This window comes from Mus musculus, chromosome 3, assembly GCF_000001635.26.
Source record: "Mus musculus strain C57BL/6J chromosome 3, GRCm38.p6 C57BL/6J".
NCBI classification, from domain to species: domain Eukaryota; kingdom Metazoa; phylum Chordata; class Mammalia; order Rodentia; family Muridae; genus Mus; species Mus musculus.
In genome coordinates this window covers 65,939,654-65,964,484 of record NC_000069.6, presented here as the reverse complement: position 1 = coordinate 65,964,484, position 24,831 = coordinate 65,939,654, and the positions used below count along the sequence as shown (strand labels likewise).

The following is a 24,831-nucleotide window of genomic DNA, read 5'->3' as shown; positions in this document are numbered from 1 at the left end:
CACACACACACACACACACAGTATCATCAGAGAGGAGGGAGCCTCAATCAAGAAAATGCCTCCATAAGATCTGACTGCAGGCAGTTTCTTAATTAATAATTGTTTTGGGGAAGGCCCAGCTAAGGCTTCATAGTACCACCCCTGGATTAGTGGTCCTGGATTCTATAAGAAAGCAGGCTGAGCATTCCACAAGGAGCAAGCCAGTAATCAACACATTCCTCCCTCCTACTGGCTACTCTAAAAGCTCCTGCCTCCTGGTTCCTGCCCAGTTTAAGTTTCTGTCAGGACTTTCTTCAATGATAAACTATGATATATAAGTGTACTGGCTGGTTTTGTGTCAACGACACAAGCTGGAGTTATCACAGAGAAAGGAGCTTCAGCTGAGGAAATGCCTCCATGAGATCCAGCTGTAAGGCATTTATTTTCTCAATTAATGATCAAGGGGGAAAGACCCCTTGTGGGTGATGCCATCTCTGGGCTGGTAGTCTTGGGTTCTGTAAGAGAGCAGGCTGAGCAAGCCAGGAAAAGCAAGCCAGTAAGGAATATCCCTCCATGGCCTCTGCATCAGCTCCTGCTTCCTGACCTGCTTGAGTTCCAATCCTGACTTCCTTTGGTGATGAACAGCAATGTGGAAGTGTAAGCCAAATAAACCCTTTCCTCCCCAACTGCTTCTTGATTATGATGTTTGTGCAGAAATAGAAACCCTGACTAAGACAATAAGCAAAATAAACTTTCCTCCCCAAGTTGTTTTTGACTATCTTGTTTCATCACAGCAAAAAAAGCCTAGCTAAAACATACACATAATTAAAGGCAATAAAAATATATCTAAAAACATTAACACTAGTAATTTCCAAAAAACACATGCTATTTTACATACATGTAAAATGTGAACTTTATAAATACTAAGATGTGTGTATACATGTATGTGTGTATATACATATTCTTACTAAATGCAAAGATCTATTCCACCTAATTTGTTCAAGATAATGTCTTGATTCATAGCTGATGTGAGCAAGGCACAAACATCACAAGGCATGTGTATCTATAGAGTGGCTCCCAGTTTCCTGCTAGGCATTTATTCTACCATTGATCTACATCCCAAGTCTGATCACAGGCTTTAGACAATGTTTACAGGTATTGCTGGAATATTAAGAGTAAGTATTGTTTCATATGAAACAGCTTCCTATTAAAATTCTTATGTTTGACAGTTTCATAAGACAGTGCCTTAAACCCAAGTGAGTAACTATGGAACAAGCAGAGCTTCTTAGCACTGTACGCAGTTTGACTAGTTTTAAATTTCTCAGGGATGCTAACTTACCCTCATTTAAGCTCCGGGTGTGCTACACAGGTGGTAGTTCCCTTCTCCACTCTGCAGGGGTTCACGCAGTCTGCTTTTCTCTGCATGTGTGACTGACTCTCACTGGTTGTGTCACTCAGAATTAAGTGACAACTGACCTTTATTTCTGTTTTAGAGATGGCTGGCTTCAGGCTGGTGGTTCACATCCAACAGCATAAAAGAACTTGATTACTGTGGCTTTTTTCCTTTTAGGGGGCCCTTGGGATAGAGATGCTAGTGAAGTTTTATCTTTGTTTGCAGAGCTGAAGGTCATCATGTGTCCTGGGGCTGTAGTAACAAATGGCCACCTCATAGGAGATCAAAGGGATACCATTTGCCTACTGTCTAGGGGTTAGGTCTCCAAACCTCACTAGGCTGAAACCAAAGTGTCACCACGGCCAGACTTCCTGATGTGGTCATGCCCTGAAGCTGAGTTCTTACTCATGAACTGACCAAAATCCAAACTAGATGGCTAATTTCTGACATTAAATGCCACCAAGAGTGGACAAACTCAACAGCTGGCTTGCTCGTATTATCTTCAATCTGTCAATATTTACTATTACCATTTGCAACTTTCTTGTTGCCCTTGGCTTCCTGTGTCAAAAACAAACACTTGGACTGAATGGTGTTAATTCTAATCTAGCTCTAAAAACAGCTTGGTGGAATCAATGGCTTGGCAGCTTATCAAGACCAGAGCCTTACCTCTTGAGCACACACATCATTTTATAGATATACCTCCCAAACTGCCCCATAGCCTATCTGTGCTCAGATCCCAACACCTCTCCCTAATTTTTGGAGTTGTTGCCTCCTTCGGAGGGCAAGAAGCAATTCCAGCAGGCCTCCGGTTGGAGTGGAGGTCATGGACTACTTACTATAAGGACACAGAACAGAGCAAATGTGGAACCCAACAGCTATGCTACAGAATACTACAAAGAGAAGACTGTGGAATAAATGGGGCCCCGGAACTTCCTACTTCATATTCATACAGTCTAGAAATAATACAGTCTAGGGGACTTGACTGGGTTTTCTCTGCCAGTTTAAAGAATTAAAAGCAAGAAAACCCTGGAGGCATCAAGCAGCAACAGGAAGTCTCAAGCACCACAAACAGAGCCAACAGTTAAAGGAAGGTGTTTATTGAGGGTGAGGGGCACACCCAGGTAGCAAACACACAGAGAAAAAAAATCCTCTGCAAAGCAAAGAGGATGACACTCTGAAAATGAAATCTCTTCTTGGGGATGGGGGTTTTAAAGCCTCTGAAGAGTCTTACTCCTCTACTTTAGAGTTGGTCAGTTTGAAAAAGAGAATGGTTTGAAACATGTGGCATGTTCTAAACACTGTAGCTGTCTGCAGACACCCCAGAAGAGAGCAAAAGATCCCATTATAGATGGTTGTGAGCCATCATGTGGTTGCTGGGAATTGAACTCAGGATCTCTGGAAGAGCAGTCAGTGCTCTTAACTGCTGAGCCATCTCTCCAGCCCCAGAAGTCCTTCTTCTGGAGCTTAATTTCAGGCTCAATTTTTGTGGTGTGTTATTAAATTCCTGTAGTATAATAGTGAAAGAATGATTACTAAAGAAATAAAAATAATACTAGTTTTGGTTTCAGAACTTAAAAACTGATGTTTAAATGATAACCAGAAGACACACTTGCCAGAAGGCTGCATCTAATGACATGAGAACAATTTAAGCACAGGGAATAAGATACTTTAGTGCCTCAGGAAAGCCATTAGTCTTTCTGGTATCACCTGAATTCCACCTGTCTTAAAGCAGTAAAAATGTAACTTTACTTTCACTAAGTTTCCTTTCAGGCACACAGAACTCAGGTTGAACTAGTAGGATCCCTGTCTATAAAGATAAGCAAGGCAGGGTATGGTGGCTTGGGTTTGTAATACCAGCACTTGGGAAGCTAAGGCAAGATGGCTGCAATGAATCCATGGCCAACCTGGGCCACAATAATAAATAATAATAGAATATTACGTGCGTATACACACATTTTCACTTATTCAACATAGTCATTTGCCTCCCAACGGCCTCACTTGACTGGATTCATTTCCACTAATGCTTTTCTATGAATAACACGTATCTTTACTCTTCCCTGAATTCTTGGTAATTCTAAACAAGCCTTGTCTTTCCACATTTTAACGTGGCTGTTTTAAGTGGATAGTAATTTGGAAACAAAACTTTCTCCATAATAACTTACAAATAATGTAATGGTTTTTCCAAACTTAGATTATATCACAGAAAGAATATGACAGTTACTTAACGAGCAAAAACCTCGTAGAGTCCAGTTACTAGCCCATTACCTCCCATCTTCTGGATTAGTCATGGACAATTTTGAAAAAAGAAATAGTAACAGTAGTTTGGTGACATAATGAGGAGCAAGCATTTATAACATGTTCAGCCATCTCTTCCTGTGGGAGGAACAAAAGTCCTGTGCTCAACAGATAAGCAACAGGGGAACCAAGAATGTTTTGTTTTTCAAGACAGGGTTTCTCTGTGTAGCTCTGGCTGTCCTGGAACTTGTTCTGTAGAACAGGCACTACCCTCAAACTTAGAGACCCACCTGCCTCTGCCTCCCAAGTGCCAGGACTAAAGGTGTGTACCACCTTTACAGGTAGGAACCAGTAATGTTAAAGACAGGGTTGTTCCTTCAAACAAGGGTATATAACCTTCTATCCACCCAGAAGGCCGAGAGCAGATGTGACTAATAGCCTGGTGACCTTTTCTGCTGTGTGGCCAAGACCACATCAGATCTTTCTCCAGACCCGTATCATGAGCATGTCATTTACAGAATTGATCATTATGGAAGGTGTCTCATGTAGTGAATCTACAGAACCCATCTTTATGGAAGATGTCACGTGTACTTTACAAAGAGTTTTGATGGAGTCACACCTTAAACTTTATTGTCCACATGGAATTGAGTTAATTATCACCAAAAAAGTTTTCACTAAATTGTGCCGACCCTAATATATGCATAGAATTGCACATTGGTGGTGCAGCTATCCAAATCATTTCTGCTCCTTACCCATATTCCTGTAAGTAACCCTAATAAAACTCATTGGTTCACCAAGTTTGCACTCTGATGGTATCCATACTTTGGTCTGTGGTAGGTTCCCTATCTGAGGTGAGTAGTGTCTCACTAGGAAAAGTTTTGTCCCGACATACCTGTCCCCTGGACTTGTGTCTCCTATGCTGTCACAGAAAGTTTGGATATGAAATGCCTGCCACATACAGACCCTGTGAAGAGCTTGTCCTTAGTTAGTAGCACTGAGAGGTGATTTAATCACAAAGGCAAATACCTCATAAATGGGTTAATCCGACGATGAGGTCACAGCTGGACAAGCAATTAGGAGTTGGCAACCTACTTGAGGAGGGAGATCCCTGGATATATTCCCCTTTCTCTTTGTTGGTGGCAAGGGATTTGTTTTTACCAAGGTCTCACACCATAAAGTTCTGCCTACACAGTCCTACAGGTATAGGGCCACATGGCTGTAGCCTGAAACCTCAGAGACCATAAACCAAAATTAAACCTCATTGTGGACTTTCTAGGTAATCTGTCAGTGACAAAAAGCTATCACAATCATAAAATTTTTGTTTTTGAGGCTTTAGTTGAGTACTGGGATTAAAGGCTTGTGCCACCACTTCCTGCTCTATATAGCTTTTGTTTGGAAGAGGTTTTGTTTCATTTTGAAGATATTATATAGCTCTTACTGGCTTGGAATCAGTCTGACCCTCTAATCAGAGATCCACCTGTCTTTGTCTCCAGAGTGCCCGTCCCAACACACTTTGTAAAAATGAGCTGTGAAAATACCTTGCTTTGGTGACTAAGATGTATCCAAATTTTCAGTGCGCTCTATAGGTCCAAGGTTAAGACACTTTTCAAGAAAGTAAGCTTTAACAAAATAACAATTCCAACCCTTTGTACTGAGTCAGGAGATTTTTCTTTCTCCCTAAAGGCCATCTCAGAGGATTAAGCTGGAATAAAAAGATCATGGGAGGCCAGAGGCAGAAGGATCAATTGTTTCACGGTCGACCTCAGCTTTTGGGACTTTTAGTATGGATGGAAAAAGACCACAGCTCTCAGCCAGGCGGTGGTGGCGCACGCCTTTAATCCCAGCACTCGGGAGACAAAGACAGGCGGATTTCTGAGTTCAGGGCCAGCCTGGTCTACAAAGTGAGTTTCAGGACAGCCAGAACTATACAGAGAAACTGTCTCGAAAAAAACAAAAAAACCACAGCTCTCATCTTAAAGGGAATAAATGATGGGTTATCCTGGAGCCATTTTGATTGACCATGGTCCCGGAACACAGATTTAGGTTATTCCAAACTCCATGTAAGATGAGAGCTGTGTTTTTCTCTTCATTGACACAGGGATAGTTACTTTCTCTCCACTCTGACAAAAACCATCTCTTTAAGACGAGACTCCCCAGCGCAATGAAATCGCCCGTGTACTGTCCTCGCCATAAACCTATTTTTGGAACTAGGGATTTTCCAGATTACTGTAAACCCGGCGAAGTGAGGTCAGGGCTAGGCATGCCTTTCTAGGCTACACCCCGACACCCACGCGCGCTCGGAGCTTTCCGGAAACCCCAGGCGCTCAAACTGGGAAGCTGCCCGGTTCAGAGTCACTTTGTTACACTCCGGTGTCGCCGACCGCCGGACTGTCACCAACGCGCAGACCGTGCAGGGGTATCGGGGCCGACTCACCAGGCCAGAGTCCGGGTTATCCGGTGACTAAAGCCATTACCACCCCTGAGCCGCCAGCACCCTGCCCCGCCCTGCCCATCCGGACCCCTCCGCCCGGTGTCACCGACCGAAGCGCGGAGGAACTCGTTGGCGCGCGCGGGGAGTGGAGTGGGGTGGGGTAGGGCGTGTCGGCGTGGTGACGTCAGGGCGGAAGCGCACGCTGCGTGCGGCGGCCTGGAAGCCGGCGGTCACGGGAAGATCCGTCGCGCCGAGGACGCTGGTTAGTCTCGCTTTGGGTTCCGGCTGCGTCGGGCGTGCGTGGAGCTCGCTGGAACTATGGCGTCCGGGCCTCACCCGACCTCGACCGCTGCCGCCGCCGCCGCCGCTGCCGCCTCCGCCTCGTCCGCCGCCCCGAGCGCGGGCGGCTCCAGCTCCGGCACGACCACCACGACGACGACCACGACCGGAGGGATCCTGATCGGCGACCGCCTGTATTCGGAGGTGTCGCTCACCATCGACCACTCGCTGATCCCGGAGGAGCGGCTCTCGCCTACCCCGTCCATGCAGGACGGCCTGGACCTGCCCAGCGAGACGGATCTGCGCATCTTGGGCTGCGAGCTCATCCAGGCCGCCGGCATCCTCCTCCGGCTGCCGCAGGTGAGAACCCCGGCTGGTTGCGGGCCTCTCCGCCGCGGCCAGGTTTCTCCGGAGCCTGCGCCGGGCGGCGGCGGCGGCGGGAGCTCGGGCGGGCGAGGGTGGGGATGCGGGGGCGGGCGGCGCCGCGCGGCCCGGGCGGGGGAAGGGAAGCGAGCGGCCGCACAAAATGGCGGCGGCGCCTGGTGCGGGCCCGCCTGACCCCGGCGCTTCCGTTCTCCTCTCTCGTCTGCAGGTGGCGATGGCTACAGGGCAGGTGCTGTTCCATCGGTTCTTCTACTCCAAGTCGTTCGTCAAACACAGTTTCGAGGTAAGCGCGGCGGAGGCGGACAAGAAGGGATTTCTTCATCCGGAAGCGGGGAGGAAGGGGGTAGGAACCAGCTTTTCCAGAAAGGGAGTGGTTAGCTTAGGCCTTTGTACCTCGTTCCCACCCAGAAGGAAATGGGGCCCGTAGAGCAATGTTTCAAGAACTAGAAAATGGATCCCCAGTTCACGTGCTCTGTTAACCAAGAACTACGTTTTCAAGCCATTGCACAATTCTAGCAAGAGGTAGCTTGATTCTGACCCAAAATTAAGAGCAGTTGAGCAATAAAACGTAAGAGCTGGTCTAAAAATGTCAGCTTCGATTTTATTTCGCTAAAAAGCCCGTTGTATCCTAAAGAGGGTTCTTTGCCGGTCCTTGGTGACCCACATCCTTGGGCAGGCAGATGTACATACAGATGGAGTTCCTGGAAGCCAGGACTACACAGAGAAGCCCTATCTAAAAACAAAACAAAATAAGGGTTGTTAGACTTTGTTAAACTGTTTCTAGTTTAACTTCACTTGGATTTTTACCTGGGTTCTTTCAGATTGTTGCTATGGCCTGTATTAATCTTGCGTCAAAAATCGAAGAAGCGCCAAGAAGAATAAGAGATGTGATTAATGTATTCCACCACCTCCGCCAGTTAAGAGGAAAAAGGTAAGATTGGCCTGTTGAACATAGTATCTCTTGCTGTACTGTGCACCAATCATCCAGTCAAAACATCTTCTCCCCTCCCTCAAGTCAGTGTGGATGCAAAAGAAAGCGGACATTAGGTGCTGAAATTCACGTAGGAACATTGAAACTTTTAAAATCCCCTCCATTAACCAGCTATCTGAAGTTTGTAGAGACAGTTGCATTGTGGACAATTCTAGAGTGCTGTGAAGCCAGTCCCTTGGCTTAAGATTAAACAAGAAAGGGAGTACGGTTGGCTCAAGTGGGAGTGTATTCTGTAAGTTGTGTTTCCCCTCCCCTCTCTGGAAAACTGAAGGCTGGACATGTAAGCCCTGTAGTTCAAGTTAATGTTGTGGCAAAGTTCCGTGTAGGTCGTTTTTCTGCTTGGAGTCCCAGTTTCTTCATCAATTGAGGTTGGCTTTTGTTAGAGTACTTCTCAACATTGAACTACGATATATCGCATAATGCCGCATCTGAAAGGACTGGAGGATGATAAAGTTTGAAGTCAAAGGGATTGAACAGGTATTCTGTTTTGGTCAGATGTAGTCTCAGTGAGTTCCTTAGAAAAATAACTCATTGAGTTGCTTCAGATAGGGCTCTTTATTCGATCTTGTAAGAAAATAGAGTCTGAAACAGTATCTTTTAGGTGTAGTGATACCCTGGTAACTTTATGTGGGCCTATAAGGCAGTACCAAAGCTTGTTGCAGTACTCCAGGCTCTACAGGTGATTCTAGGACAGGCTGATGGATATTTGTGGTGTAGATTAGTTTCTAAGGAACTGTGAGCTTGGAAGGAATTTAGCTATGACAAGATAACCTGTTTTGGGAGTTGGGTGTTGCTTAGTCCTAATGCGTATTGAACATAGGTAGTCTTTATTGTGGAAGCTATAAGTTGGTGGTAGTGGAAGTTTGAAATGAGTAACACAGTCAATTTTTATAGCATTTTTTTCTCTATACTATTCAGCCCCATCTTTTCTAACTATGTGCCCAGATACAATTTCTTCTGTTTGAAAACATTTTTAGTTCTTTGTGAAGAAAGTTGAGAAATGGGGGAGTTTCAAATTAGTGTTTAGTATGTTCTGAGCTTATACTTGTATTTTAGATTACATGGCTGATTTTTTTTTTCAGGGTGTTTTTACAAAACACTGAAATACAGAATTCTTATTTTTAGTGAATAAAGGAACATTTTCTAGTAGTATATGAGTTGTTGAGCCAACTATAATCACATGATCGTTTGGTGTTTTTCTGTGGGACTTCTTCCTTCCTAGGTGTCAGAATAGGATCATCTTTTTATAAAACTTCAAAATTTAAAATAATTCAATCTGACTGGCTTGTATTGGATATAAACTTCATTTTTGATCATCATTAAAGAGAAATTGATTTTGTTTCAATGTTTCAAATTTGATTATAGCATGAAATTCTTAAAGAAGTTAATTGCATGGAAGCCCCCCTTTTAAAAGCAGGATATAAGTGTTTCTATGCATATTACAAGTTTACTCAGACATGTAACTTGTATATGTTATTAACTTCAACTCTTTTTTCCCTTGCAACCGACTATACAGCGACCAGCTACATTTACCAAAGCCTGGGTGATGTGGAGTGGTACATAGAGATGAAGCTGTCGTCATGGCAACAGTGAGTGAAGTATCGAAATCCCCAAGGAGAAGCCAGTGTTCTGAGAATAGGTCACTGGAATCGGGGACTAACAGGTTGGCCACTGGTGAACCATTTAGAGAAAAACAAACAAACAAACAAAAAACTCCTGTTTCTTGTTAAAAGCTTTTGTCTTTGCTGTCCAAGTTATTAAAACTATAGCTTTAAAAGGTGGTGGGGTTTTTATTTATTTTTCTTTTTTTCTTTCCCTTTTTCCCCCCCATAGGGCATGGTTAGAAAGTATTCATAAATGTTTTACTCTGATACTCTTATTGGTTTGTCTTGAATTTTAGTCCAATTTGTGCAAATTAACTAGGTTATTCTATGGCCTTGACAATTACAAGGGGTACATAGCCTTTTCTAGTCATGGCTGCTACATGTAGATAGTACGATCAAGTGTTTGAAGAAAAACAAAACATTTCAGTCCTCAGTTTGAGATAATTGACTTATCTCTCATTAGTTTTTTATATTTTGGTAATTCTTTAGAATAGCTGAATTCAAAGGAAAGTTAAAGCTATTTATATCCGCGGTTTACAGATAAAATTTGCTGTTTCTATGTAATGTTCCCAGTCTTCTCTTTAAAGAAGTTAAGGTTTCTGTTACAAGAAGATAAACTTGTAAGATTTAACTACTTTTATTGGTGGCTGTTTATTCTGTTTTCAATGCATAAAACCTTCAGTTTGTTGACATTGAAAGAGTGTTCCTATTTAAAAATAAGCTTTAGAGATTTCTGTGTTGAGTAGCAGTCTTGTATTAGCCATCTGTTTCACAGTATACTTCCTTGAACTACTTTCAGAGTATCAGTCCTTGTAACTCATGAGTGAGACCAGCCATGCTTGAACACTCCCAGTCTAAATGCTTGTAATTCATGTGTTTCAGGCATACTACAGAAAGTAACTATCATATAAATTCTTAATAACCAGAGACCAACATTTCCTAAAGACAAATTTGTTTTCCAATAAGTTAATGAGCAAATAAAGAATAGGTAATAGAGAACCTTTCCCAGGTGGCGTCTGGTGGTCTTGAGTGTTACTACCTATCCCTGAGTTCTCTGAGTACATGAGGCTTGTCTCCCTTAGTGTGTATGTGTAGTGCCGCCTCTGCATTGTTGATCAAGGATGTTTACCTGATTGGGAAGACAGTCTGGCAAGCCTTGATTCAACTTTCTGTGTTGCTAAAGATATTCCTAATTGATGACTTTGCTAATATAAATGCTAATATAGAAAGCTTCTGCTTTAAATGCTTTTTCAGAATCTTCACTTCCTGATTTATGGAGATTTTTTTCTGGGTTTCATCATGGTATAAAATATTAAGGTAGTTGACAATTTTGTATTCGTTGAGCCTGCCTTGATTTATGAGGTAAAATGAATTCTGACAAGAGTATGCATTTACAGAGCTAGTAGTGGCAAGACTGAGTGAGCTTAGATGGTTGAGCTTTAGTAAGATCGTTAGTGGGATTGTTTCCTTGGCCTGTTTGAAAGTTGATGAGAGGTTTGGAAATTAAGACTCTGGCTGTGTCGTACAGGGTGTCCAGTAATTTATGATCCTTGTGCTGAACCCCTTCACTCTTGAGATTAAACAAAACCTTTATAGGTTCTTGCAGATTCTGATGAGGTGGGGAATGTGCATACGGCAGAGGAATAGTAGATACTTTAAGCAGAATTAGTGATGAATCCTTATTTAATTTGGCACCAGTTGGTAGCCATAGTTTTGAAACAAGTGTTCTGTTTGCAAATTTTATTACAATTGAAAAATAATTTCATAATTTAATGTTTGAAGAAAAGTGAGACAGAACTCTGTTTGTGAACTGTTCGTATATGGATTTTTAATGGTGCTGTTTACTGTCTGGCTTTTAGGAATTGAATTCAGAGCCAAGCTCTGTACAGATGATACACTGCAGCCTCTTTGACTCCCAATACCAGTTGAAGGGGAACCTTCTAATTAGTCTGTATTGGGTTTGTCTCCAAAATTTCTTAGAATGCATATAAAACCTGAAAAATCATGAACTTGGTGTCATTGGAGTTTTTCTCCATAAATGGGTTGCTCCCATTTGAGTTAAGTCGACTTTTTCTCCAAAAGTGCAGTTTATAGCTATTCTGATAAAGTTGATTCAAATCAGGCCATTTCTTAGACTTTTTGACGCTGTAATTGAAATTGAACTTAATGAAATTTTCCATCATTTGTTATTGTTTATAATTCTGCCATAGCTTAATGCAGAGTTACAGAATAACTGGGTCTTGTTTTTAAGTGAAAACAAGAAAAATATAATTGGGTTTTACTCTTGCTAGCCTGCTACCAGGGAGGTAGTTAATGTACTTCATTTCAGATTTTTTTCAGTCTTGAGTTAACTCAGGTTTGCCTCAGCTCACCTGATGGAGTGGAGGATGTCCTTGAACTCTTATCTCCAAGTGCCTCTACCCCAACCCCTGCAAAGTGCTGGGATTATGAGGTGAGCCACTACTCATGGCTCAATATTACAGGTTAGATTGTTTTATTACTTTTAAGTGGATATAAAATAGGTTGGTTTTCTGTTGTTGTTGTTTTTTAAAGGTTGTATATTTGCTAGTATAATCTCCTAAAAAGAGTATAAGACTTGGTAACTTGGATGAAAATGAAATGAGTATTTAAGAAAACATTACAATGTTACTCTGACAATATATTTATTGTAGAGTATTTAATAAAAATATACACCTTGCTGTTTAAAGGTAAGAGTATATCCAAAAAAACATGATAATTACTAAATTGGCGGGTTGTAGGAAAAGCCAGATCTGGTTGCACTTGCCTCTGACGGGACACATGACTGGCTTCAGGATGAGCTCCATAGAAAGACTTCATTTATATTTTTAAAGGAAACTTATACACAGGATGATTTGAGGTTTTGTTTTTTTGTTTTTTTGTATATATGAGTGGTTAGCTATCCCTTTCTTCCCCTACAACTCTGGGGCATCCCTCACAGGTCACAATGTGGTCTGAGTCTCTGTTCCTTCTCTGTGCCCTTAAAATCAATCTCATAGGAACGACATTAACCAAGCTCTCTAATTCACTCTCTGACCTAGTTGTAGAGATTTCATTTGGCAACTGAGCTGACTTGGTTTTGCTGGGGATGAGAGGGAGTGCTAACTAAGCACTTCAGTATTCTTGGAGTATTTGTCTATAGCATGGTATCCCAAAAGGGAAGTCAGAATAACTACCTTTTGTTTTCTTTAGCTTTTATTTTGACCAAGCATTTAGCAAAGGGTTTATATTCAGTTTTTTAAAACCTTTGTTCATGTTAGAACTTGATGATCAATCTTTTCAGAAGTATATTGTCTTTGGAAGCCTGATAAGGTTTGTGCTGATATTGAAGCTGTGTTGTAAGTTCAAAAGGAGAGTTGTAGATCTAAGAGCATGTGAGTTTTAAGTTGTGTTAGATTTGTTTTTTTTTAAGTTGTGTTAGGTTTTAGAGCTTTGTCTACTTAAGTATAGTTAGCATAACTTGGACAGCATAAGATTAATGCTTTAACTTGTTAGCAGGAGTTTAAAAAGCTGGTTTCTGTTGCCAATAGTTGGTTGGAAGGGAAAATGGAGATGCCACAAATAAAATTTTTTGGATGTGCAAAACAGTTTTGATTTTATTTCTTACAAACTATAGGACTCCAAGCCCCCTGATCCTTGATCAGAACTACATTAACACCAAAAATCAAGTTATCAAGGCAGAGAGGAGGGTGCTAAAGGAGTTGGGATTTTGTGTTCATGTCAAGCATCCCCATAAGGTGAGTTGTAAAGTACAGACATTACAATTCGTAAGTATTAGGGCTTTTTCTGAAATTTTGAATTCAGTGTGGAGAGTTAAGTTAACCGGAGTTTTCAAAAGCTTTCTTTTGGATGTTGATATTTGTTTTTAAAATGGGATTCAGAGCAGGCTTTATTCTTCTTTACATGAAAATGAATAATCTTTGTGGTTAAATTCTAGTTTTTCCTCCTAACACATTCTTGTGGGATTCTTGACAGAAGGAATGAAATGTACATATCTGAGGAACGTGTCACACTTCAGTTGTTGAAGGTGGTAGCTGCTTACTGTAAACCATGAATAAGAGCTTTTCCTTGGCTTTCATGGTACTCTTCTAGGCAGTAGTCCTAAGAACTGGGACCGAGATGGCTAGCTCTGCTGATAGCCAGATGGCACTCAGCATTCACCATCTGACATGTGATGATTAATGTAGGTCCAGAAACAGCTATCATAAACTTAGTAGCTATGTGCACTTGTGTCTTGCTGGGAACCAAATGCAAGACAGTATGTCAGTCATTGATATATGTAGCTTTTATTTAAGAAATTTCAGTATGCTACGCTGTACTACAGAAATTACTTAGTGTTCTAGAAAATACTGTGGCCATTGTGTACTTAACATAAAGTTTACCCTTTTTGGTGAATACCCTGAGAAATTAGAAAACAGTTATTAACCACTTTTATAAGCACAGTTTTTAAAAATTGAGTAATATAGTAACCAACATTGGGTCTCATGCATGTTTTATTTAGGTTGGTGTATATTTGTAAATTTATAAGAATTGTAACTAACATTTTCCAGTTGTTTTATTCATTGAACTCTGCGGTGAAAGAACCACCAATATGCTAAGTGGTTTTCTTTTCTCCCTTGTCCTCAGATCATTGTAATGTATTTACAAGTCTTAGAATGTGAACGTAACCAAACCCTGGTTCAAACTGCCTGGTAAGTTCCTCTTTTACATTGCTTCTTTAGTCAGGAAAACAGAAGCAGAAATAAAGTAAGTTTCATTTTTCTCTTTCCAAAATAATGAAATAAGTTTGTTTTGGGGCATTTTGTGGTTTTGTTTGTTTGTTTTTGTTTTTTAACCAAAAGGTAAATAATGCTTATTTCTGCTTCCTGTTTTCTTGGCTTGACTAATTACATTTGATGGAGAACTCAATTTAACTTTGTTCTTTTTTCTACTCTTTAATTAAAGGGTAGTCCATGATGGTAAGTCATAGAACTCTGCCCTCTGCACTTCAGCCCATGACCTCAGGATGGCCTGATTGGCTAGCCTGCTCTCCAGCCAGTCCAGTGCAAGCTCTCATCCGAGATTCACTGAAGTGGTCCATACCCATCTGGCAGCGTCTTCTAGTTCTGTCGGGGTGTCAAAAGGATTTGTATATTTGCTTCTAGAAGTAACTATGCATCATGCCTATGTATTATTTCATGTATGCCTGTGACTATCAAAATGACTATTTCATTTTTGATAGATTGTTGTCCAGCCATTATGAATTGTTTTTTTTTTGTTTGTTTTTTTTTTAATTGGGTTCAGTTAAATTTCAACTTGCGGTGTGTATAGCATCCGTTCTACCAAAGGAGGCTGAGGCTACCTTACACTTGTAGCTTTAAATGGGTACCCATTGCTGTTTTTTAGGTATCTCCAGCTGTTGAGCTACTGCAGGCAGTGATATAAGAAGCAATTAATTTTAAAAAGAGAAGTTAATGTTCTTTAAATATTTTTTGACCTTGGACCTTTGAGAAAGGCTAAGCGAGGAAATTGTGGTTTAGTCATAGATGATTCATGTAACTGCTGGTAAACAAGCATTAAATAATTCTGGATCTTTCAGAAATGTGTTTTTATGACTGCCATGCTTCTCTCGGATTCAGTAGACACTGAACTGTAACATTTGAAAAACCACATCTCTTTATAAAATGCATGAGTTTTTAACGTGTTTATGTAGCAAATACAGTAATGAGTAAAAGGATTTTATAGAAATAATCCATTTAATTTCCAGCTCAGGCTTTTTAGCAAATTGTAAAGTTTTCTATTTAAGAAATTTCATGGGGAAGCTTCACTAGAGATTTCTAAGTTTATTTAATTGAACTTAGGTCATTGTTTTTATTTATCCGTAATTGCAAAAGGTATATTAAACAAGGCTGTTGTGACGTATTTATTGTTCACTTCTCTACCTAGTTTTTTGCAAGTGTTTTTTTGTTTTTGTTTTTTTAATTATAAGTCATTTGGTGGGTTCTTACTAAAAATGCCTTTTTACCCCTGTTGATAGTATTTTTAAAGAACTTGATTGACACTGCTTTTCGTTATGGATAAAGGAGAGATGGTCAGTAACTAAGGCTTGAAGTCTTGTTGGGAGTGGTGAATTCTGAACTTGTGTCAGAACTGACTTCCAAAACATTGCTGTCTATAACTGTGTGTTAGGAGGCGGCTTTGGGAGTAAGATCTATGTGAGTAATGTAGAATTACTTAAAGTGCTGTGGGGAAGTGGTTAGAAAATACTACATGGTACAATTTAAAGATGTGAATATAAGGAGAAGAAAAAAGAATGAAGTAGATTGAGTCTCCAACTTTATGTGTACTTCAGGAGAACTGGTTTGCTTATGAACTAAACTTAGAGCTGAAATGTTTTTCAGGAATTACATGAATGACAGTCTTCGAACCAATGTCTTTGTTCGCTTTCAACCAGAGACTATAGCATGTGCTTGTATCTACCTTGCAGCTAGAGCACTTCAAGTAAGTATTTAGCCTGCTGTGTTTTGTAAATTCCAAGAGTTTTGTTACTTCTGAGAAAGCGTACATTTGAACCATTCTTCTTTTGTTTAGATTCCCTTGCCAACTCGGCCCCATTGGTTTCTTCTGTTTGGTACCACAGAAGAGGAGATTCAGGAAATCTGCATAGAGACGCTTAGACTTTATACCAGGAAAAAGGTAATCTCAGTTACTCGGTTGGTGCTGATGCCATTTTGGAGATTGTAACTGTTATAAAAGGAATACTAACTAATGTCACTTTCATCCATCAGCCTAACTATGAATTGCTGGAAAAGGAAGTAGAAAAAAGAAAAGTAGCCTTACAGGAAGCCAAGTTAAAAGCAAAGGGATTGAATCTTGATGGAACTCCAGCCCTTTCAACTCTTGGTGGATTTTCTCCAGCCTCTAAACCATGTGAGATACATTCAGAATTAAATAAAATGTAGGCACTGGAAGTGTATCCTCCTTAGAAAGTTTTGGCATTGGTCAGTTGCCTAGAAACCATTAAGAAATTGTTAGTATTGTGTGTGTTGGGTTTTTTTGTTTTGTTGTTGCTTGGTTTGGTTTTGCGACAAATCAGCTTAAGGATTAGAAGTATAGTGTATGTTGTATAGGAAACTTCTCCTCAGCTAAATCCTGTTTTTAATATGTCCTTTTCCATTAAAAGCATCACCAAGAGAAGTGAAAGCTGAAGAGAAATCACCAGTCTCCATTAATGTGAAGACAGTCAAAAAAGAACCTGAGGATAGACAGCAGGCGTCAAAAAGCCCTTACAATGGGTAAGTATGTATACCTCAAGGGCTTGAGCACTCAGTGTTACACCTTTGTAACAGGTGGTACACCTCCGGAAACAATATAACAAATATTGCCTGCATTTTTTTTTAAGTGTAAGAAAAGACAGCAAGAGAAGCAGAACCAGCAGAAGTGCTAGTAGATCAAGGTCAAGAACCAGGTCCCGTTCCAGATCACACAGCCCAAGAAGACAGTAAGTAAGGGGTCCTGGGTGGTGCAGGCCTTGGACTCTTAAAATTAACATGTTGTTTTTTTTTTTTTTTTTCCTCCAGAATTAGGAATAAGTATTTCATGTTTTTGTATGTTGTGTTTTGTTTTGAGCAAGTTTTAGTATATAGCATTAATTTGCTAGGAATTACTTGGACTTTTAGCATAGAGGAAAAAACTTTGGGGACAAACTTCAAATGTATGTGTGGGTCCCAGGGACTTTGGGCTTGGTAGCAGGCATCTTTACCTGATGAGCCATTTCATTGACTCTAGTTGTGTGCCTTAATAGCATTTTTGTTTATTCTGGTCATATATCCCGACCCTGTCCCCCATAGTTTCTTGAAATGTCCAGGCAATGTGTGTGTGTAGGTGTTACTTATGTGAAAAATGCCTTCTATCCAGTTTGTTAGAAACGTGACTATTCCGCTAATGCTGTACTACACAACCTAAGACTCAGTCAGCTGTGTTAACAGCTTTCTTGTGATGTTTCAGCATGTGGGAGCGACTCAGTGGAAACCGTGTAGCTTTAGGACACATTGGCGATGCACTTTACTGAAATAGGGTGTTTTACCTAACAATAAAGCTTCAATTGAGGGGTCAGGATGGGGAGAGAGGAACATGGTCAGTCATTACTCATAGCTAATTGTTTGAACTTGTTAATGAACAACAGTTATTGATCTGTTGCCAGTAGACACTGAACCTAAACTTGAAATTTTTATTGTCTTAAGTTATAATAATAGGCGAAGTCGATCTGGAACATACAGCTCAAGATCAAGAAGCAGGTCTCGCAGTCACAGTGAAAGCCCTCGAAGACATCATAATCATGGTTCTCCTCACCTTAAGGCCAAACATACCAGAGAAGATTTAAAAAGCTCAAATAGACACGGTCATAAGAGGAAAAAGTCTCGGTCTCGATCTCAGAGCAAGACTCGGGATCACTCAGATGTTACCAAGAAACACAGGCACGAAAGGGGACATCACAGAGACAGGCGTGAACGATCTCGCTCCTTTGAGAGGTCCCATAAAGGCAAGCACCATGGTGGCAGTCGCTCAGGACATGGCAGGCATAGGCGCTGACTTTCATCCTCTGACACTGCAGCGGTTCCTGGTGTTGCCCATATGCAGTGTAATGATGTGTGGACTCAATCGAAACATAAAAAAAAAAAAACTGATTAGGAAATGATTTATTAAAATTGTCTAGGTTTCTAGAAACACTGAGGACATTTTCTTTGGAAAAGAACTATGTTAAGGTTTTTTGCACATTAAAATGCCCTAGCAGTATCTAATTGAAAACCATGGTCAGGTTCAATTGTACTTTATTATAGTTGTGTATTGTTTATTGCTATAAGAACTGGAGCATAAATTCTGTAAAAATGTATCTTATTTTTATACAGATGAAACTTGCAGACTTGTTGTATTTAAGTGGTTATTTGTTTAAATGATGGTGAATACTTTCCTAACACTGGTTTGTCTGCATGGGCAAAGATTTTTACAAGGAAATAAAATACAAATCTTGTTTTTATAAACTGTTTCAAATATCTTATTTAGATTGCCAAGAAGCAAAATTTTTATGGCAGATAACTGTTTTTTTTTGCAGAGGTGCAGTTTAGAATAATTACAATGTCTTGCCTACATTATGTAATGGCCGTTGTGTATATAGGAAAAGGAAATAGGAATGGCCTGGTAGTGCTAGCAACTAAATGTAAAACCTGATTGGAACCTAATGTATCAGAAGATAATTTTGAATTAAAACTTGTAACATGAATTTACCAATTGAGCAAAGCTACAGCCTAATGCTAAGACCCAATTATGAGACTTTTGAATGTTTTAGCATGACTGACATTGGTACAGCTTAAATCTCAGAATATCAAATTCAGTAATGAGGTCATACGGTACAAGTTGATCACAAAGGGTATCTGGTATGCTACTCAGATTGGGTTATGTTGAGTGTATTGTATATATGAAAGGTATGATCAGAGCATCACCTTGGATGTCAGTTCTGTGGGTTCCAGTCATATTAGCATCACCACCAGGTGGCAAGCACATTTACCCTCTACATAATTTTTATTTATTTTTATTAGATATTTATTTACATTTCAAATGTTACCCCTTTCCTAGTTTCCTTTCCGATAACCCCCCTATTCCTTCTATCCCTATCCCATGCTCACCAACTCACCCACTCCTGCTTCTGGCCCTGGCATTCCCCAATACTGGGGCATTGAGCCTTCACAGGACCAAGGGCCTCTCCTCCCATTGATGACAGACTAGGCCATCTGCTACATATGCAGCTAGAGCCATGAGTCCCACCATGTGTTTACATAATTTTTTAAAACTTGTGTTTTTTGAGACATTGTCACTAGCTCTCACTGTCCTAGAACTCAAAAGAGATACCTACAACCAACCAACCAAAAAGACCAGCTGCAAATTGATAAGACCATAAAAATGTATAGCACAGACTTGGAAGATAGGAGTGTGGATAAAAGCCATACTTTTAAACCATTCATTATCCAATTTTTGGCCTTTTTTTTTTTTTTTTTTTATTTAAATGTTCATCGATGTGCATGTATGTGTGTGTGAGGGTTAGAGTCGAGCTGCCATGTGGGTGCTGGGATTTGAACACATTCTCTGGAAGCATAGTCAGGACTCTTAACTGTTGCGCTCTCTCTCCAGCCTCCATGCGTTCCACTTTTGTTCTTGTCATTGTTGCTGTGATAACCCTAGCATCCAGGTAGTGCTGCCCATATGCTTGTGGGGGTGGGGCTATCCAATGAGGGCTTGCACAGCCTGCTGACAACCATATCACCAGAGAGTGACTGCCTCAGCAACCACACTTGAGTAATTCTGCCTAAATCTTAGGACCTTTTTCTAACTTCTCTCATACAACATATCCTTACCACAGTCTCCCCTCTCTCCACTCTTCCCAGCTCCACCTCCCCTCCCCAAAATCCACTGCTCCTTTTTAAAAAGTACAGGCTTCTCAAAGATAGTAACTGCATGGCATAACCATGAAACAAACATCAAGACTGGATGAGACAACCCCGTAGGAAGAAGAGGATCCCAAGAGCAAGCAGAAGAGTAATATCCTCACTCCCATAAAAACTAAGCTAAGGGGCTGGAGAGATGGCTCAGTGGTTAAGAGCACCGACTGCTCTTCCAAAGGTCCTGAGTTCAAATCCCAGCAACCACACCTTATGGGATCTGATACCCTCTTCTGGTGTGTCTGAAGACAGCTACAGTGTACTTACATAAAATAATAAATCTTTAAAAAAAAAAATTAAGCTAAGCAACCACAGCATGATATGCACAGGACCTGTGCAGAGTGAAGACCCATGAAGGCTCTAATTGCTATAGTCTCTTGACTGCCCTTCCAGAGGTCCTGAGTTCAATTCCCAGCAACCACATGGTGGCTCATAATTGTCTGAGACCTGATGTCCTCTTATTTCATGCAAGTGTACATGCAGATAGAGTGCTCATACATGAAGGAAGGAAAGAAGGGAGGAAAGGAAAGAAAAGCCATATTTTGATTTTGATCAGTATGCACACAGAACTAGCTGGGTGAGGCTTGTTTGTATCAAAGTCTATCCAAGTTTAAGAGAACCAGTACCTGTCATCAGCTCTAAAAGAAATGATCAATTTTTATCTAACTCTTCATACCGTAAAAATCCATTACTTCACATCCTTATTGGGGAAAATTGCACCCAGAGTCTTATCCGTTTTAATCAAAAAAAAAAAAAAAATTTCCAGACAGCCTCATGACTCTGGTCTAGTGAGCAGTAACATATGACCCTGTCAGTGCATTTCTTTAGAGCCCTTTTTGGCTCTAATCAGACTGGATTGTAAGCTGTGAAGTTTATAAAATTGCTTTCAGGCTATTTGTGAAAGGTGTCTATGAAGCTGGCCTTTAATTTGTGAGTTTTTGTTGGGGGGGGGGGGGGCGGGAGCAGGGTTGAGACCAGAATCCTTGTGGTCCCCCTAGCTGGCCTGGAACTCTGTGTACTAGACTAGTCTCTAACTAGCAGAAACCTGCCAGGCTCCCTGCCACACACCACTGTGCCCCGCTGAAACAGTGTTTACACTTAGATCCTAACTCCATAATCGTACTGTACACATGTACATATTTTAAAATATGCAAACAGTCATTTTTTTGTTTTGTTTTGTTTTGTTTTGTTTTACCCACTTCCCTTTCTCCCTCTTGCTCCAGCCCTGCGCTCTGGGCCCTATCCCTCAGGCTCATAGGTTTTTAAATTTGTTTATTTGTTTCTCATTACAGATGGTTGTGAGCCAGTAGTTGCTGGGATTTGAACTCATGACCTCCAGAAGAGCAGTCAGTACTCTTAACTGCCGAGACATCTCTCCAGCCCCCTCCCCCCTCCTCCCCCTTGTGGAGGCTAATTCTCATGTATAGTTCAGGCTTTGTTTGTTTGTTTGTTTGTTTGGTTGGTTGGTTGGTTGGTTGGTTGGTTTTGGTTTTTTGAGACAGGGTTTCTCTATGTAGTCCTGGCTGTCCTGGAACTCACTTTGTAGACCAGGCTGGCCTCGAACTCAGAAATCCGAGTGCTGGGATTAAAGGCGTGCACCACCACTCCCGGCTTTCAGGCTGACTTTGTACTTGCAATCTTACCACAACCTCCAAGTGCTGAGGGGTTAAAGCAAATTCCAGCACTCCTGGTTAACATTTTATTTCAAAGTGACTTTAGACAATGAAAATATTTCAAAAATGCACAGACCTCACTCAGATTCCTCAAATGTTATCATCCCCTCTCTGTCTTTTCTGATATTTTGGAACTTTCTCTTTGTCTGCAAGTACATAAATATGTATTTCATCTTAGAAACAAAGCTGTTAGTCACACTATAACCATCCAAGTGTGGGATCTGTTGACCTCACTCAACTGTATTATTTTTCTTGTAATGCCTATTTTCTGGTTTGGGATGTAATTTTGAATCGTTTTGCCTTGAGTTCTTTCATGGTTTGCTTGTAATTTCCTTTCCTTTCCTTTCCTTTCCTTTCCTTTCCTTTCCTTTCCTTTCCTTTCCTTTCCTTTCCTTTCCTTTCCTTTCCTTTCCTTTCCTTTCCTTTCCTTTCCCCCTTCCCCCTTCCCCCTTCCCCCTTCCCTTTTCTTTCTTTCCTTTTCTTTTCTCTTTCTTTCTTAAGACATGGTTTTCTTGTGTAGCCATGACTGTCTTGGAACTAGCTTTGTAGACTTCCTGTACAGCCACCGTGGAATTCTTGATCCTTTCTCCCAAGTCTCGGTGTGGGACACCCTGGGACTCCTGTCTTTATTTTTGATTTGAGTATCTCATGTATTCCAGGCTAGAGCTTGCTGGCTAAGTTTCAGCCTCGAAAGTGCTAGGATTCCACAGACCTACAACCATGCTCTTTCTGCCTTTGGTTCTTAGGAGTATTTGGCGGGAGAGGGGGAAGGTTGTGTCTTTGTTTTTGTTTTCTGAGACAGGGTTTCTTAATGTAGCCCTCGCTGTCCTGCAACTCACTTTGTAGACCAGGCTGGCTTTGAACTCAGAAATCCACCTGCCTCTGCCTCCTAGTACTGAGATTAAAGGTATTTGCCACTGCTGCCCGGCTTTGGCCTTTGTTTTTAATTGACAGTAATTATATATGCTTATGAAGGACAGTAGCATATATATGTGTGTGTGTGTGTATACACATATGTATGTTTATATGTGTATATTGTATATAAATACACATATGTATGTGTATATGTGTATATGTGTGTATATACACATACATATCTGAACATACAATACACAAGCATCCATCTATCTATCTATCTATCTATCTATCTATCTATCTATCTATCTATAGTGTACAGTGGCTAGATCAGGATAACTGAAATGTCTGTCACCTCAGGACCTTGATATTTTTTAATGGAAACCAGTTGTTTGCAAAATATCCTTCAACTTGGCTATATACTGTGATGAGATATTGGTTTCGTGATCTGGGTAGGAATACAATGGAAATGGGGTCAGGCAGAAACATCATTTTAGTTCATGCTGATTTGCCTCACTAACTGCTGCTGCTAATTAACTTCAGTCCCTGCTTAAGGTGCTGACAGTGTTCTTTATGAAAACAAAGTATTTTTATCATTATGCATTTTGTGGGGTAAAAATTTTAAGATCATATTGTTTATAAATCCTTTTACCTGTTGGAACTGTAGACCAGTATCTGCTAGACATGACAGGACCCCTGTAGTCAGCAACACGGCAGCTTTTGTTGCCTTCAAAAGATTTGCCCAGGATAAAGCCAGTTAACATCCTGGCACAGAGGGGGAGGGGCTCACAACACACCCCCATCCCCCTCTCTCTGAGGCACTATTGACAGAAGAGACTCAGTTTTGTTTTGTTTTTAAAGTTGTGGCTCCTGATAAGTGGACAAAGCACCAGCGGATGACATCATCAAATATATAGACTTTGTGAATTAGACTCAGAAGTTATGAAAAAACAGGAAGTTGGGAGGCAGGGGTGGACAGGAAGTGGATCTTGGAGGAGTGGAGGTTAAGATGAAATTCTCAAAAGAATTTGGTTAATAATTCCAGCATTCCCTCTGTCATTTGTGTTTCATGGTGCAAGTTCACCTTCATTTCTTCCTTGTCTTGTTGCTACAGCAAAATCCCTGACAAAAATCACTGGAGGAGCGGGAGAGATGGCTCAGCAGTTAAGGACACTGACAGTGGGTGGTGGCGGCACACTTCTTTAGTCCCAGCACTTAGTGTTTGAGGCCAGCCTGGTCTACAGAGTGAGTTCCAGGACAGCCAGGGCTACATAGAGAATTCCAGCACCCACATGGAGTTCACAACGGTAACTCCAGTTCCAAGGGATCTGGCACCCTCACATAGACACACATGCAAATACCAAAGCACATAAAATATAAATAAATCTTAAAAAACCTAGAGACAAATATGCTTATAGTTACAAAGGATCTAGCCCACGATATCAGTGAAGATGAGGGAAAGAGAGAAGGCGGCTAGTCATACTGTCTGCAGGACTCGGAGAGTAATGAAAACCTGTGTTCAGTTTGCTTTCTTTTCTGCAGTTCAGGATTCCAAGTCATGAAATGGTACTGTTCGAAATAAGGTGGGTTTTCCTACACCAACCTAATCTAGATAACCCTTCCTAATCATTACCTGATACAGATACTTGTTTCTATGGTGACTGTAAATCCCATCAAGCTGACAAGATTAATGCCACCCCTACACACGTCGGGTGGAGTGGGTATATTTTTGGTCAAGTATCTCAGTGTGGCCAATATTAATATATTAATAACAGTCCTTTGGCGGGTAGGGATGCTGGGAATTCAACTCAGGACTTCATACACCGAGGCAAGCACTGAGCTACAACCTCAGTCTTGAAAGAGTCCTTGTGTTTCATTAATAATGCACTCTATTTTTTTTTTTCTTTAAACATAGGAAACCAAGCAAGTTGACTAATGCATGCAGAGCACGCCATGCAGGAGAAAGCTCTACAGACTAGGGCTGTGAGCAGTGGCTCAGTACTTAGGCTTTACCACAGCATTCTCACTAAAGGACAGGAGGGTTTTAGAGAGGTGGGAAAATGGACATGAGGTGTGGCCTTGGTTTTCATGGATGCTTCCTTATGAACACTGAGTGTGGAAATAAGCCAGTGGCTCGTGGAATCCTCAGCTACCTCATCTGAATTGCTGAGAGGTCCCATTCAGTGATAAATGTCTGATGTTCCTTGCAGACATGGGAGTGGAGACCTCTTTATAATTTTATGTCCTGATATTTACCTTGGTTTGGCAAGCCAGGGTTTCTCTATGGTGCCTTGACTGGCTGGAAACTTACTCTGTAGTCCATGCTGACTTCGAACTCCTACGGATCCACCTGCCTCTGCTTTCCTCCCAGGTCCTGGGATTAAAGGTGATCAGCCGTCACCATGGGCCAGCTTTATGCCCTGTTTTAAAGAGTTTTCCTGACTGCTGCCTGCAGGTCAAAACTATTCATGTTAAAGAGACATATTTTGGGATGATATATTCCGGCTTCCTTCACAA

General features: G+C 41.0%; 1 protein-coding gene across 7 annotated transcripts; it reads left to right on the top strand.

The window, feature by feature from the left end:
* Window positions 1-2,455: 2,455 nt before the first annotated feature.
* On the top strand, window positions 2,456-18,577 carry Ccnl1 (cyclin L1). Of its 7 annotated transcripts, none has more exons than XM_030252700.1 (12): window positions 2,456-6,677; window positions 6,910-6,984; window positions 7,523-7,632; window positions 9,209-11,748; window positions 12,931-13,051; window positions 13,941-14,005; window positions 15,695-15,794; window positions 15,885-15,989; window positions 16,082-16,223; window positions 16,477-16,588; window positions 16,696-16,794; window positions 17,537-18,577. In XM_030252700.1, the coding sequence occupies exons 4-12, from the start codon at window positions 11,672-11,674 to the stop codon at window positions 17,883-17,885; spliced, it is 1,170 nt and encodes a 389-aa protein (XP_030108560.1). In that variant the 5' UTR covers window positions 2,456-6,677; window positions 6,910-6,984; window positions 7,523-7,632; window positions 9,209-11,671; the 3' UTR covers window positions 17,886-18,577. The 7 variants fall into 7 exon arrangements, 5 of the variants coding, with proteins under 5 accessions (XP_030108560.1, XP_011238476.1, NP_001342362.1 ...); NM_001355433.1 differs by having other exon boundaries at window positions 6,236-6,677; window positions 9,209-9,281; window positions 17,537-18,334; NM_001355432.1 differs by having other exon boundaries at window positions 6,236-6,677; window positions 9,209-9,355; window positions 17,537-18,334.
* The last annotated feature ends 6,254 nt before the right edge of the window (window positions 18,578-24,831 follow it).

Excerpts from the sequence above, each read along its gene's own strand:
- Ccnl1 (NM_019937.4), top strand. The coding sequence starts at position 6,357 with ATGGCGTCCGGGCCTCACCCGACCTCGACCGCTGCCGCCGCCGCCGCC. Across the intron at positions 6,985-7,522 it reads TCGTCAAACACAGTTTCGAG|ATTGTTGCTATGGCCTGTAT; the intron begins GTAAGCGCGGCG and ends GGGTTCTTTCAG. Across the intron at positions 16,795-17,536 it reads TCACACAGCCCAAGAAGACA|TTATAATAATAGGCGAAGTC; the intron begins GTAAGTAAGGGG and ends TATTGTCTTAAG.